This window comes from Chiloscyllium plagiosum, unplaced genomic scaffold, assembly GCF_037043375.1.
Source record: "Chiloscyllium plagiosum isolate Xiang-an unplaced genomic scaffold, Cpla_swu_hap1 HiC_scaffold_6, whole genome shotgun sequence".
NCBI classification, from domain to species: domain Eukaryota; kingdom Metazoa; phylum Chordata; class Chondrichthyes; order Orectolobiformes; family Hemiscylliidae; genus Chiloscyllium; species Chiloscyllium plagiosum.
The window spans coordinates 92,403,738-92,418,824 of record NW_028270144.1 but is presented as its reverse complement, the minus strand read 5'-3'; the positions used below and the strand labels follow the sequence as shown (position 1 = coordinate 92,418,824).

At 40.0% G+C, this 15,087-nt stretch overlaps 1 protein-coding gene across 3 annotated transcripts in view; it reads right to left on the bottom strand.

Annotated features, from left to right (window-relative positions):
- LOC122550775 (microtubule-associated tumor suppressor candidate 2-like) overlaps positions 1–15,087 on the bottom strand; it is a 456,058-nt gene that overhangs the window by 93,113 nt on the left and 347,858 nt on the right. For all 3 annotated transcript variants that reach the window (XM_043692024.2, XM_043692025.2, XM_087988203.1), the window contains one exon: positions 9,598–9,815. In XM_043692024.2, the coding sequence (XP_043547959.2) occupies positions 9,598–9,815 (218 nt within the window). The remainder of the gene's footprint in view (positions 1–9,597; positions 9,816–15,087) is intronic.

The window sequence follows — 15,087 nt, the reverse complement described above, 5'->3', positions numbered from 1 at the left end:
CTTCTTTGCCAACCTGCCTGCCTAGTATGCCAATGCATGGCAAGGACTTTTTTTTTTTGAGTTACTGGACTCTTGAAGGGGGTGATGTAAGTTGTTGAAAGTCTGTGAGAAGATTTGTAGCTCGGGTGCCCGTTGTTGTGGTTCTGTTCGCCGAGCTGGGAATTTGTGTTGCAGACGTTTCGTCCCGTGTCTAGGTGACATCCTCAGTGCTTGGGAGCCTCCTGTGAAGCGCTTCTGTGTTGTTTCCTCCAGCATTTGTAGTGGTTTGAATCTGCCGCTTCCGGTTGTCAGTTCCAGCTGTCCGCTGCAGTGGTCGGTATATTGGGTCCAGGTCGATGTGCTTATTGATTGAATCTGTGGATGAGTGCCATGCCTCGAGGAATTCCCTGGCTGTTCTGTGTTTGGCTTGTCAGATAATAGTAGTATTGTTCCAGTCGAAGTTGTTGATTTGTATATGTTTTAATTACTTTTGACTTGCACTTCTGAATTTGAACAAGTGGCATATGGATTTTCTGTGTGCCTCAAGGGGTTTAAAGTTTAACTTGCACATATTTCTGTAGCCATAGTGATATCTTTTAAAAACAGTTTGACAGGGATAGTTTTGGAAGCTAAAGTGAATTTGTTTACATTGGGAGTGTTTGTAAGTACATAAAGCTTTCAGATAAATTTCCTTAGCTTGGAACAAAGCTTTTTAATTTCAATTTCAGGGCAGTTCTGCAGGTTCTTAGTTGAAGGTGGATGGGAAAAAATCTCCTGAGTATCAGTGGAGATAGTTTTGAATTGTTAAAGTAGATTACCTCAGTTTGTGGAGGTTATTGGTAGCTCCAGATTAGAAGCGTTTGGTTAACACCCTGAAAGGTTACTTGAAGCTGAGAAAATTTAAATTCAGTGGGCTGTAGGCTTCAAGACAAAAGCTATCAGATTCTCCAGAATGAGAGTTGAAGCCAGATTATCAACACCATATTCACAGGGATCAAATTTACGAGAGAGAAGGAAATTACCAACCAACTCGCACTCCCACATGTGATGGTAGAAAGAGCACAAAATGGAGAATGCACAACAAAAGGTGTACAGAAAAGTCACACACGCAGACAAGATCCTGAATTGTAACAGCAACCACCCAAACACACACAACAAAAGCTGCATTTGGACCCTGTTCAAAAGGGCTACAACACACTGCAGACTTCCAATCTGTGAAGAGAAGAAGAACACCTCTACAAAATCTTTGCCAAGAATGGATATCCCCGCAACTTCATCCACAGATACTTAGCAGACAAACAACACGAGGACATGCTATGACCCAACACACTGACCACTCCACCTTATGTAAAACGTTTTGGAACTAATAGCCAGACTTCTCCACCCACTGAGATTCATGATGGCCCATAAACTGTTAGGCACGCTCAGACAACAACTCAGCAGAACAAAGGACCCAATACCCATCGTGTGCAGGACAAACGTGATCTACAAGATTCCATGCAGAGATAGCACGATACACTATATAGGACAGGCAGTCAACTAGTGATGCACATCCATGAACAGCAACTAGCCACTAAACTCCACGACCAACTGTATTTCATATCTAGAGACACAGTTGACAAGGACCTCAAATTTGACTGGGACAGCACAACGATAATACGTCAAAACAAACAGAGGACCATCAGAGAACTTCTAGAAGCATGGCACTCATCCACAGATTCCATCAATAAACACATTGACCTAGACCCAATATACCGACCACTGCAATGAACAACCAGAACTGACAATTGGACGCAGTGGGCATAAACTCAAATAAATTCTAACTGACACAGAACAGCAGTGCTTCATAAGTGGCTCCGCAGCACTGAGGACATCACTGAGAAAGGGAAGAAATGTCTGCAAATCAACTTTCCAGCTTGGCGAACATACCCACAGCAACTGCAGTTGAAGCCAAAGTTAAGCTAAGTCTATGGTTGTATTGGAGAAGGAAACTCTTTCTGATGTGAGTATTGCATGGGGGTGCTTTTGGGATTATATTCTTATCGTGTGTTTCAAAATCTTTAAATTTGTTTCTAAATATAAATAGTTTGACTTACTCTATTTTATTTCAGCTTAAATGTCAGTTTTATTCTAAACCTGCAATATTGTGTGCTTACAGTTCAGCGAGAGACCACCTTGATAAAACCAAAAATAAAACAAAACTGACCTATCAAACCAGATTTCAATCTAGGATTTGACTTGTCTGGTAATAACATCGCTGAGATCATAACAACGGAAAGAGAGAGAGGCTTATTAATGAAAGATTTGCTGGACGAGTCCAAGGAGGCAACAATAGATGAACAAAGCAAGAATTATTGTTAAATGCTGTCTAAGACTTTTATTTCATTCATATGGAAATCAAAGATGGCGGCAGCAATTGATTTGTACCTGGTTTCAGTAAGAGATTTGGCAGTGGCCACAGAAGCAGAGATAGAAATGATAGCTGAAAGTATAATTGCTGCAGTATTCCCAGTGGGGATGGAGATGGACGGAAAAGCTGTTGAGGCACAATGAGGAGCAGGGGTCAGAGTGGAGAAGACATAATGATTATTGACTGTAAGAGAGGAAAACAAGGTTAAGCAGTAGAAGGGGGAAATGGAGCAGTTTACACCAGAAAAGATAGTCGGACATCTACAGGTTGCAGACAATTTGTACACCCGAGTCTTTTCTGCAGGGGCGGGGAGGTGGAGGGTTCAATATTTTGCCTAATTGGGAATTAACTTGTTTCTACACAGCTGGTTTGCATTTGTTATAAGTCTCAAGGGAAAAATGGACAGAATGCTGTCAAAAACTAATATATCCCATAGTTATGTCTGGAAGCATTTCACTTAAAGGCTGTGAGTCATTTTGATAATTCAAAATATAGCTTTTTTTAAAATGTGCAATTTTCACACAAATTATTGAAATTAATAACTAATAACACAAAGTTCTACATTCTTGTAACTTGCAAGTACAGGCAATGCTGATGTTGTGAAAGTGTGATTGAATGTTTCTGCAAGAACAGGAAATGTTCTGTCACAAAAAAGGTGAAGGCGTTGAATGTGATGTTTGGTCAGCTTTCTGCTTGAGCTCAAAGCATTTTCATTGTATATGGAGCAGTCAATCATCGTGGCACATGGATCTGGAATCCCTTTGCAAAGGCTTAGAAATCTGTGTGTCTTGAGGCTTTGTTCCAATGATGGCGTCAACAGCTCTGAGCAGAGTCTTGGAATGGACATTATTGTTGAGTTTCTTGGGTCATTACTTTTACAGGAAGCCTGAAGTAGGTTATTATAGGTTGCAGAAGTGGGACACCATGTTCACTTAAATCAGTTCTCCTCTGTTGTGATAGTGTCGGAAAGGAGGAAGGATAATCTCATGGGAAGAGGGAAAAGAGAGACAATGAAATCCTCAACCCAATGAGAAAAATAGGCTTAATTTCATCTAAATACTTCCTTGTTTAATATTAATTTCCCTTCATGTTTGTAAATAAGCTAATACCAGCAGAATAAAGAAACCCTGTTTCATGAACTTTGGGCTGTCTATGTTCTCGAATCTCATGTTATAGGAAATTACTTTGAAACTGAAAAGAAGAGTGCTGGAAGGAGATAGTGCTTACATGTAACTTGATTTTGAAGCCAGCTCCCACAGGTTTAAGCAAGTGACAGGTGCAACTCTCGAGTCCATAACTCCCATTTGTAATAATGAAATGTCAGGAAAGATTTTTCATCATCAAGGTAGCAATGGAGACTGTGGAAATCACTGAAACTTGCAGCAGATCCCTGCCCTATGAAGAATTCTGCATTTTGAGATTTCTGGATTTCAGGGATCCTGGTGATGAGAGTGCATTTGGCTATCGTCTGCAACTTGCAGCATCCCCTGCTGACTAGTGAGGTACACAGCCAGGACTCCATGTTTCCCAGGAATGGCAATACAGTACTTGGGAACTGTACACCAGTCAAAATCGCCAATATCTTCTGCCATGCTATAACTGCTGGCTGTTATGCATCTCCATTCTATTTGCCTGCCTTTGTTCCATATTCCTGGATTGACTTGCCGAGCAAAAATCTATCAATCTATCTTTGAACATTCTCATACCTTTTTGGGGGCAGGGAGTTCTGGATTTCCCTTCCCTTTTCTGTGAAGTCCTCTGGTCTTTTCTCTCAGAGCCCAATATGAATGGAATTTAAGACACAAAATCAGGTCGGCTAAGAACAAGCACTTGAGATCATACCAGAAGCAAACTGATCTAACAGGAGGATCACCTCAGTCCCAGAAGCCTTTCTCATTGCAAGAGTAAGCAACACCTCTCATGTTACAGATGTGAATGTTGTGCCCATGAGAAGTAAGAGACATTTCAAAGGTATGTGCAGTCTCAAAGGGAGGCATGTGTCAGGAAAGGATATCTTCATGTGTTGGTCTTCACTTTTATTCATAGAAACATGCAGTACAGAAGAGGCCTTTCGGCCTATCGAGTCTGTACTGACAGAAAACTACTCTAAATCTATGCCAGTCCCATTTTCCAAAACTTGGCCCGTAGCCATTAATTTTATGACATTTCAAACGCTCAACCAAATACTGTTTTTTAAAAGCTTGTGAGGTTTCCCACTTCAATTATTCCCCAAGGCAGTGCATGATAATTCCAACCATGGATTTTTATTTTTCCTCAAATCCCCACTAAACCTCTTGTCTTTCATCTTAAAAATATGTTTCCTGTTATTGACTCTTCAGGGGAACGGTTGCTTTCTGTCCACCTTGTCCAGCCCTTCATAACCTTCTAAGCAGATTTCCCCCCCGCCCACCCCAGTCCTTTCTGCTCTAAAGAAAACAACCAGAGCTTATCCAGCTTCTGTTCAGAGCTGGACTGCTCCATCCCAGGCAATATTGCAATGAATCTCCTCTGCACCCCCTCTAGTGAAATCACTTGGAACATGCAGGAAGATCATGAGTAGAGCCAAATAGCAAATGGAAATGCATTAGCATGGATTTTTGAGCAGAAAATAAATATCTAGGATGCACACCTTGTATTTCTGCTGCAAAATATTACTGGCCTTAACAGTGTTTGTGGAAAACATGCTGCAGATGAGATAGAAATTGTCCCCAACAAAGTGTACAATAACAGACTCAGAATAGAATGGAAACAGCAAGTGCTTATTATTTAAGTCAGGATTATCGGGGATTGAGAGAAGGAATTCAAAGAGGGACATCAAACTTGGAAATGCCAGCTGCAACAAAGAGAAATGAATAGAGATTTATCTTTGAACAATGCAACAATATAACCATCTGTAAAATGTTAGTAAATACTCCCACGATCCAAAACTAGTTTCTTCTACTTCAGTAGTACACCCACAGAATTAATCTGTCCACTGCAATCAATTTTGCTGATTAGTAAGATAGTGCTATAATTACAAAGCAATATACAAATAGATTGCCACTTAGTAAAATAAAACAAAAGACAAGTTGCTGGTAATTACTTTAAAAGGCAGTAGATGGCACATTAGTCACACAAAAATTATCAAACTGATGTACGGCACTGTTAGAATCTAAAACAGATTATTCAATGTTTATGTGGGAAATGCCATATTGTGTTATGTTTTCATTGTGTACTAGCCTTGATTGTGATCACACCCTTGCCTCTGAAAAAAGATTTGTGGATTCAAGTTCCACTCCAGAGAGTTGAGTAGAAAATCAAGGCTGACATTCTCTGAGGGAGAGTTGGTCTTGTCAGATGCACTGTGCTGTGGATGAAAAGTTACACCAAGACTCAATCTACCCTCAGTTGAATGTAAAATATCTCATGGCACTACTTTGAATAGGCACAAGAGCACCATGTACATTCAGAATGCTGATTGAGTTACTGTCTCCCATTAAATGCGTTTGAAAACTGAAGTCAATGTTGTTCAGTTCACTTAAATATCCAGATGCTATGATTACTGAATCTGACTTAACCCTTGTTTTAAATGACAAGTTATTTGGATAATATTATGAGAGCATTTTCTCATAAGCAACATGACCCTTAAATAATGCACTACGACTGGATCTCCTGTGGCATTGCTCATGGTGAACTAGAAATACAGAGATGATTTTGACAAGGAGGCAGAGAGGCAGAGAGAGAGAAAGAGAGAAGGCACAGGCTTATACATCCCTCTGGCTCCCATCAGTACAACAAACTAGGCATCATCACAGTGTTATCTGCAAACTTGGACATAGAATTCTCTATTTCTTTATTCAAATCATTAACCTAGATGGTGAAAAAAGTGAGGTCCTGGAACAAATACTGGCAAATGTTCCCCTCATCCAAAAAACCCCACCCCCAACTTCCTAATAAGTTACCAGCTATGTTTCAAGATTAACTCCAACTTTAAGTGATTTCAACATCTGTCATGAAGAATCTTATCAACATCAAAAAACTGCCACATGTGCTATAGTATCCCCTAAAAATGGAACGTATCTACACTTCACAAATCCATGCTGACTTTCTTCAATCAGAGATCAATGAGAGCAAGTCTCAGTTATTCTGTCTCTGATGTTAGATCTCAGCATCTTTCTCACCAAAGATTGTAAACTAACAAATTCTTTAAGCTCCTGAATTTATTCCTCCCTCACTTAAAAATATAGATCAGTACAGCACAGAAGTGAATCCTTTAGCTCATGATGTTGTGCTGAACATGGCGCCAAATGAAACAAATCCCTTCTGCCTGTCCTTAGTCCATATCCCACCATTCCTTGCATATATGCCCTTATTGTATCTTCCTCAATTACCACCTGTGTCAGTGTGTTCCAGACTTCTACCACACTCTGTGTAAAAAAAACTTGGCCTTAACACCTCCTTTGAACTTTCCCCCTCTCACCTTGAATGCATGCCCCTTCCTTCTTCAGGAATGGATCAGTGTTTACAATTCTCCACTCCAGAGCAAAATGGTTAAATGGAACAGGAGATTTTAGTGGCAGGGAAATTTCATAAGCTTATGTAACTGCAAGAAGATTTACTTTAAAGCTTCAAAACTCTCAAGATACTGCAAGAAAATGAGTGTCAGACCCACTTGCAGCTTTTCCAAACTGCAGTTAATGACACTGTTACGGACCGCTCCCAATATTCTGACCTACAGTTTATTGCTGGCTTCAGGAAATAGCAGCAGCAGTACTGATTGACCTGAAAGTAGTTCAGGCATCCTGATACCATTAGTTGACCACCAATGGCATACAGTAAGGAGATCTGTTGTTTTCCAAGGGGTGAATTGGCTTTTAAATTGACCTCTCTCTGAAAATGATCATGCACGTACCAGAAGCAGCAAGCAGGTTATTTATTGCAATTTTTCATTGCATAATCCATGCATTCTCAGGCATAAACAGGAAGTAGTCGGGTGAAAATTGGCGACCACCACCTTCTCACATACACCTGAGCTCACTCCACCCAACACATTTAAACAATAATTCATGGTCAATTGATACCGATAATAGTTTTCCCATACCAGTGTACAATTGGTATTTTCAGGTGTGTGAAAATTGGGCAGCCAGTTCTTTTTTTAAATAAGCTTTTAAAAAAGGTGGGAAGGCATAACTTCAGGGAGATGAGTGCTCTTTGCACACCTAATACTCCCTCTTTCTCCCAACCCACCCACAGTCCAAACTCCTCCCACTCCCCCTCTTTCCCCAGGTGACCGAAGCCTTGCTGCCTAAACTACCTCAATCCAAGATCCATTGGACCTACTTCGTGTTCCTTCTTACAATCTGGCAGCAGCCATCACTGAGCTCTGGACACTGCCAGGATGAGTAGAACAACAGACAAATTAGATTGGCAGACATCAGTTGAGTTATTTTAATCAATGTGTTCTAACATGACGCACGTCCAGGGCGTGAGAGTCTTGAACCTGGTCCTCTGGCCAAGAGGAAGAGTCACTACCACTGGCACCATCACAGCCCCTTAGTCATTGGTAGCTTATTACAAAGTACTAAAGATATCAGTCAATCGTAAGGATTACTCCATGTCGGCTGTGTCTGGTTCTAATGCACAACCTGTTGAGTTTAATCTGAAGGTCACATCAGGGGAGTGGTTGAGAAGGAGAGTCCTTTATGGTAACCTCAGTCAGTGCAGGAAATGAACCTGCGCTGTTGGTGTCACTGAGCAGCTGTCCAGGCAACTGAGCTAACCGACCCATGACCAGCAATGTAAACATAATGGCTAGAACAGTAGGTCAGCTGCAGAGAATGCTGTCATGAGTAACTCACCTCTAGACTCCCCAAAGTCTATCCACTATCTAAGTACACTATTTATGAGGGACAATTCAGGAGAGAAACGGAAGATGTTCCACTTTCCTGAATGATTGCAGCAACAACTAAAATGTTCAAAACTATCCAGGGCAAAGCAGCCTGGTCCCGAATGGTCCCTCAGCCACCACTTTGAACACCCTTCAGCAACAATGTACAGTGGCAGCAAGGGTGTACCACATTCACGATGCATTACAGCAACTCAACAAGTTCTCCTTTCACAACATCTTTCAAACTCACCGTCTCAAAGTGCAAGAGAAGCATTTGCATGAAAATGACCTTCCACAAGTTTTGTTTCAGGCCACAATCCATCATCACTTGGAAACTATGATTATCACTGCTTTTCTGTTACTGGATCAAAAGCCTGGTTCTTCCTTTTGAAAAAAATACTGTAGGTATGTCTTCACTATCTGGACTGTAGCAGTTCACAAAGGCAATTCTCAACCAACTTCTCAAGGGCAATTAGAAATGACAAATAAATGCTGGTCTTGCCACATCCCGCAAAAGAATAAAAATCGTACCCTTTAAAGAGCAAACAAAGTTGCTATCTGAAACGTAAGTTTCTATTTACTTATCATGGAGTCAGAAGGAACAAGCTTCTGTGTTCTGACATTCACCTTTCTCCCTCCTGATTGCTTCTCTCCCCTTCCACTCATCCCCACACCCTCACTATCATCTTTACTGGTGTATCAAACTGATTGATATCCTTTTGACCCAAGGACCTTTCTGTTATTCCTGGGGTGTTTACTTTCACCAATTTTGAACAGACAGGCTGGTAGACTAACCAATTGTGCATGGCTCTGCCTGTGGCCAGATTCGGTTACATGCATCATCCGCTGTACCAACATCATGCTCCAACTTGGGTGCAACCTAATTTGAAATGACCTTTTGGCAATCAGGAACAAAACAATTTAATCCAAGCCATAGAAAGTTGAATGCAGATTTTTAAGGATGTGGACCTGAATTTAACGATGTGAATTCATAGTCACTTTGAAATGGTGCAAGCAATTTTTGCACTGGCAATTTTATTGCAAATCAAATATAAATAAACAACAAATCTAGTGCTAAAGTCATTATCCTCGTGCAATGTTGTAAAATGGAGGTCATATTGAATTCAATGGAGGAAAATAACCTCCACATCTAATTCACAACAAATTAATTACAATTATTGCAGATTGAGACCAAATAGGCAGAGGTTTTGGTATAACGTTGTTCATAAAGTAATAAATATGTGCATAAACTGTTAAAAATAGTTGTTTAAGTTAGGATTCTCTTAATCAACAAAATTAATAATGTTTTACAATTTTCTATGGGGTGAAATGATGTACTTACTTTCTGATGGAAATGCTGTGTTGTGACAGCAAGAACCTCAATGCTAAGGCTTGCTCTTTGTAATTGGTCATGAAAAGATTGTAACTGCTTGGCCTGCTTCTTACATTTGTCCTTGAGACGCTGGATAGTCTGCCGTTCAGTCTCTCGAGACTGGAGGTCAGTCTTTGCTGAAAATCCATTTCTTGTAATACCTGCAGCACTCCTTAGCTTGCTTATCCCTTGGGGACAGGTAAAGCAAATATTAGAGATTTTAGACAAAGGTTTTCATCAAGTTTAAAACTCAAACCCACAAAGCGTAATCACCTTTCTTTATTCTGCATCCTGCAGTATTGGATAGACAAGGTTTCATTAATAATTACATCCAATTAAGTAAGATTAAATGTCAGTGGTCATTAAAACTGAAGTCATTTCTACAGAGAATATAATTGATTTTATTGGTCACGGTCTGTTAAAGACTATACAGCACTCAAGTTTCCAGCTGAGCAAGATATAGCAAATAAACTGGCTGAGGTGAAAATGTGATTTAATTGAAGTACCCACGTGATTAGTTATTTAAGGAAGAGTAAACTCATGAATAGACATACTCATCATCCAAAGCAAATAATACAAAGTGGAACAAAGAATCAATGACTTCAAAGCCCTCAGCTTCTCAGATGTCTGACAATATATACTGTATCCTCTGTGAAGTCTTCTTATTCAGAACCTACTTGCATCCAACAACATCATATTCCTTATGTTACAGTCTAATACTTCTCATTCTTTGAACGAGGATAAGACTAGGTTGAAATTGATAACACTCTTCAGATTCCACTTATAGCCAACTGTTTCGCACCTGTAAAATGGGTGATATAGGACTGAGGTATTTTTCAATAGTTTTGATTTGTTTAAACAAGAGGAAATAAAATTATAAATTCATGACTTTTTTTTTGATGTGGGCCATATGGCTACTCCTATAGAAAGCAGTTTACAACTAACCACGATTAAACAAATTATAACTTAAGGCTCAAGCTAATGTACACTTAGCCTAACAGATGTGCAAATGCTTTGAGAAAAATAGCTTTGACCAAAAGAAACAGCCAGATTTTAAAATGGCTTAATTGTACAACTATTAGTTTTGCACGGTTATTTTAAGCTTTATATGTTTTGCTGTATCTTGCAATGGTGTTTTGTAACCTGTGTTAACACAACAGTCATTGTGGGAGTCACACATGGCTTTTTTAATTAAAAGGATGTTAGTAGGCTTTGTAATTTTCCTGAATGTTGGGATATTTGGGATGATAGTTAATCACTAGGGTGTACCACTGAATACTCTTACACTGATGCATAAATTACTCTGTTGGTGTTATATTTTCTTGGTAGAGATCTATGACATTAGTAAGCTAAGAGGGAATTCAGTCATAAAAGGGACATTTCAAAGATCTAATCAGGAAAAAGTAGGAAGTGATATCCATAAAATGACCATCACTTTGGAAAAGAAATTAGGTATTGGGTATACATCACCTTGCCAGGCAAAGATTGATTGTATGTTCATTATGCGTTGACAAACCAAGTTGTTTTTATGCTGTCTCTAATCATGTACAGGCATAGTGGCTAACAAGAATTAATACGCAGAGATTCTGAGTAGTTTGATGCACAGAAAAGTCCAAAGGCAACAAGACAGCTTCAGTCACCAAAAGTAAACAAATCAACATGTGTTCAGTCAGCCAGAAAATGTGAGCTGGTATCCTGAAGTGGATCCACAAAAAAATCATTATTTTTCTTGAAGTATCGCTTCTTTTGTACTTGTTTTGATCAACTTAATAAATCCTTTGAAACTTGTAGACACATACTTGTACCTGGAATGATCCTTGCATCTAATCGAGACATTCATACTGGCGAAGTGATGGGGTGATGGCTCAGAAGTATTATTGCTGGGCTGTTAATCCAGAGACCCAGATAATGTTCTCAAGACACTGATTCAAATCTCACATGGCATATGGTGGGATTTGAACTTGACAGAAGTCTGGAATTAAAAATCCAATGACGGCCATGAAACTGTGGTTGATCATTGGGAAAACCCGTCTAGCTCTTTAATATCCTCCAAAGAAGGTCATTATTGCCTGGTCTGGCCTAAACGTGATTCCACATGTGGTTGATTCTTAATTGCTCTCCAGGCAATTAGGAATGGGCAATAAATGCTGATCTAGCCAGCATTTCGGAAATGAATTTCAAAAAAAAAGTAAACCTTTTTTCCTCATTCTCTCTCTAAATTAAAGTTAAAATGAACCATAATTCTCACAATGAGGCTCTGAAATTTGCACGGTTTTCTTTATGCCTGTCCTCGGTCACACCTGAACCAGATGCCACTTTGGTATATTTTTTGAATGGGTCTGAGACAATGAGCACCTCATCAGTTATAGCACTCTAAATGGGAAATAGCTACAACTTTTCTGAAGCATGCATTACCCAGCTGCCTTGTTATCTCAGTACACCTCATTTGTATAAAGCTTACATAACAATCCCACTTTGAACAGCTGCAGGTTAATATGTCTAATAATTTTTATACTTTGATTTGTTCAATTTAAATTTCCTCATTCTATTCATAATTGATCCCTTGTTCTGGTTTTATACAAAGAATATAATTTTTTTTCATTACTTCCACATTATTTATCAATACCAAGTGGTTTCTTTAATCTGTATGCTGAACTAGTTAGATATTATTTTATATTGCACCCACTGCCTTGGGATTGAGGCTGTTTTGCTTTGGCTCGAGTGTGAAGAATTTGGAGATGACTAGCAAATCTACAGCATGATCTGCAGAATCTACCACATTGGAGTTGCTCGTGCTTTAAGGGTTGGGTAGATGAGTTGTTTGCAGGTTTGTGTGTTCCATTTTGGTATCACATGTTTACCTCTCTATAATCCCAGCGAAATTTCTTCATGGTGCTTTTTGGGTGAGACCTTTCCATTTTGGTCTGTTGCAAGCCAGGGACCCCCATGACTTGGTAGGAGTGTATGACCTTTTCAGAGATGCATTGAAGATATCTATGAAGCATTTCCACTCCACCCTGGGCATTTCCTGTCATGACAGAGTTCCAAAGGCTTCAGAGGTCTAGGGTCCAGCATCCAAAATGGTCAGCAAAGCTGATTTTGAGTGGTTAGCTCCCCAGTGCTGGACATGTATGCTTGGCAGAGGATGCTACTGTTTGTCCACCTTTCTTACTGTTGGATTTGGAGGATCTTGTGAGGGTGCATTGGTGGTATTTCTTCAGGGCTGTGAGGTGCATACAGAAGTTCATTGGATTTGCTAAGCACATAGAGGAATGGGAATTTGAATTGCTGCACAGTAAACTATGATGTTAGTCTTGGGTTTGATATCCTGGTCCTCAAATATCTTTCCTTCAGAGTCAACAGGCATATTCAAGCTGATGACGAATTTCTTGTCTTCATCAAGAATAGGCTCCTAAGAGCCAAAAATATGAAATATTTTCCAGGATCTCATCACTCAGGCAACTAAGGATCCCTTCTCACCAGCTTCCCTGGTACAACACCTTGCCCCACCGATTAGATCAAGCACTGAAATCCTACAAAAATGAAAACAAAATGGTTCCAGTTTGGTTTCTTGTGATGCAACTTCACAAGATCATCCCAATCAAAAAAAAAATCAGGTTTCCTGTTTAAATGGTATCTGTTTCTTTGGAAAGGGAAGTTGAACAAACACATTGTTCTAATTAAAAATACTTGTGTCTGGGAAATGTCCTTGGCGTTTTGTTTTTTAATACATCACCTATCCGAGGAAGATTTGTGCATAGAAATTTAGTGTACAAGGGGTACCAGCGGTGATAAACAGCATTGTTAATTCATAAGTAATGCTTTTGTTTTGGAACAAAATGGTTATCCAACAAGCGTTTGAGTGGTGAATAGTCACCATCATGACTTTGTAAAAAAATCATTCATGGGGTGTGGGTGTCTTCGGCAGGGCTAATTAGATTAGATTAGATTACTTTACAGTGTGGAAACAGGCCCTTCGGCCCAACAAGTCCACACCGACCCGCCGAAGCGTAACCCACCCATACCCCTACATTTACCCCTTACCTAACACTACGGGCAATTTAGCATGGCCCATTCACCTGACCTGCACATCTTTGGACTATGGGAGGAAACCGGAGCACCCGGAAGAAACCCACGCAAACACGGGAAGAACGTGCAAACTCCACACAGTCAGTCGCCTGAGGCGGGAATTGAACCCGGGTCTCTGGCGCTGCGAGGCAGCAGTGCTAACCACTGTGCCACCGTGCCGCCCACTATGCCACCGTGCCGCCCACTGTGCCACCGTGCCACCCACTGTGCCACCGTGCCGCCTACACCCAGCCCTAATTGTCCAGAGGGCAGTTAAGAGTCAGCCACATTGCCATGGGTCTAGAGTCATGTGTAGGCCAGACAAGGGCAGTTGATTTCCAGACAGGTTTTATACGATGTTTGACAGTTTTAAAATTCAGATTTCACAATCTGCGATGTTGGAATTTGAAAGCACGCCCCCAGAAAGGTAGCCTGGCGTTTGGGATTACCACATTATCACTACACCACCATTTCCCCCAGTCTGGATAGATATATTGTTTAGGTTGGTCAGAAATGATAGAATTATCAGTGCTTTCAAAGTTAAATTGTAAAATGGGTTTCTCAGATTTTTACTCATATTCAATAAATGCACCCTTTCTCTCATACATGCCCAGTGACTAGTGTGGTAAAATGTTTCTAGACATACATATCAATTTCTTTCTTACTTGTAGCTTGCAATTAAATAATATGGTGCTAAAATGTATAAACAAGATGAGAATACATGGATGCTTGATGACTGGCATGGATGCAATTGGCTGAAAGGCCTCTTTCCACGTTGTAAAAACTCTGTGACACTAAAATACCAAACTTTATCAGGGAGGAAACCTTTCCAACAACAATTGGTGTCCATAACAATGACTGCATACAATTCTGAACAGATATTGTGGTTGAAGGTTTTCTATGAAAATGAATAAGCCACAGAAAGAACTACTCTCGATAGAAATTTCTAGTCGTAATGAAATCATGTCACACTGACTGGTCTATAATTATTTGTTTGCTCTCTACTTTCCTTCTGAAATAGAGGGGTTAATTAGCTATTGCCCAATCTGTAGGAACTGTTCGAGAGTCTATAGAATCTTGCAAGATTACCACTAATGCATCTGCTATTTCTACAGTCACTTCCTTAAATACCTTGCGATAGAGTTATCAGGGTTTGAGGATTTAATCATCTTCGATCCCATCCATTTAGAGTCATAAAGTCATACAGCTGTATAGCATGGAAACAGACCCTTCAGTCCAATTCATCCATGCCATTAATCTCGTCCATTTGCCTGTACTTGGCACATATCCCTCTAAACCCTTCCTATTCATATACCCATCCAGATGCCCTTTTAAATGTTGTAATTGTACCAGCCTCCACCACTTCCTCTGGCCACTCGTTCCATACATATC